The sequence below is a fragment of the Malurus melanocephalus genome, unplaced genomic scaffold (genome assembly GCF_030028575.1).
Source record: "Malurus melanocephalus ecotype Western Australia unplaced genomic scaffold, MMel_1.1 scaffold_2675, whole genome shotgun sequence".
Taxonomy (NCBI): domain Eukaryota; kingdom Metazoa; phylum Chordata; class Aves; order Passeriformes; family Maluridae; genus Malurus; species Malurus melanocephalus.
In genome coordinates this window covers 9,043-9,981 of record NW_026625907.1, presented here as the reverse complement: position 1 = coordinate 9,981, position 939 = coordinate 9,043, and the positions used below count along the sequence as shown (strand labels likewise).

The window sequence follows — 939 nt, the reverse complement described above, 5'->3', positions numbered from 1 at the left end:
GGCAGGCGAACAGTCCAGCCTTGCCCCCCACAGCACACAGCACTTTGGGGGCGCAGCGGGGCCGCGTCAGCAGCATGCTCTGGTGGGACAGTCTGTGTTCTGGCATGAAGTGATACTTGAGGGCCTCGTTGAGCAGATGCTTGCACGTGTGGTCATCCCGGATGAGGTGRTTGGCCTCGTAGAGGCGCGTCAGGAACTTGACGCTGAGCAGGGGCAGGCGCACGCAGTGCAGCAGCTGCGCCAGGTACTTCTGCCTCTCCTGCACGTCGTACTTGATCCACGACTCCAGCGCGTAGAACACCGTCTCCTCCGTCACCACGTTCAGGCAGTCGTTGGACACGATCTCGTCCAGCTCCGAGTGCGTCAGCTCGAAGAACTCCTCGGTCTGGCACACGTCCTCGAAGTTCTGGCAGATGAACTTGTTGGCAGCCAGGTAGAGCTCGTGGCAGCCGTAGGTCTCGGCGAAGCGCGAGATGCCGATGCAGTTGCCCGGTTCCAGCTGGCTCTCCAGGAAGGCGCAGCACTCTTTAACCACCAGCTTGACCTGCAGCAGGTTGGCRGCGGGCAGCAGCGACTCCACGGTGTCCTGGGAGATGAACACGGTGCCCGTGTAGGCGTACTCCACGATGGCCTGCAGCGCCGCCTCGTCCACGCACTGGAACTCCACCTCGGCGTTCTCCTTCTCCGACAGGTTCCCCGTGAACATGGCCTTGAAGTAGGGGCTGATGCTGGCCAGCACCACTTTGTGAGCGTGGATCTTGGCCTCTCCCACGCGCAGCACGATGTCACACAGCTCCTGGTGCTGCCGCAGCAGGTTCAGGCCCTGCAGGAGCTGCTCCGAGTGCAGCGGGGTCAGCTTGGCCAGCAGGAACGGCGGCGACGACGGCTCCATCTGGGACAAACATGGTATGGGACATGTCATTTACGTGACACACCACA

At 62.2% G+C, this 939-nt stretch overlaps 1 protein-coding gene across 1 annotated transcript in view; it reads right to left on the bottom strand.

Moving 5' to 3' along the window:
* Nucleotides 1-4: 4 nt before the first annotated feature.
* Nucleotides 5-939, bottom strand: part of KLHL28 (kelch like family member 28) — a gene marked incomplete at its 3' end in the record, with an annotated part of 6,909 nt that continues 5,974 nt past the window's right edge. The window contains exon 2 of the mRNA XM_057388878.1: nt 5-892. Within this exon, the coding sequence (XP_057244861.1) occupies nt 5-892 (888 nt within the window). The remainder of the gene's footprint in view (nt 893-939) is intronic.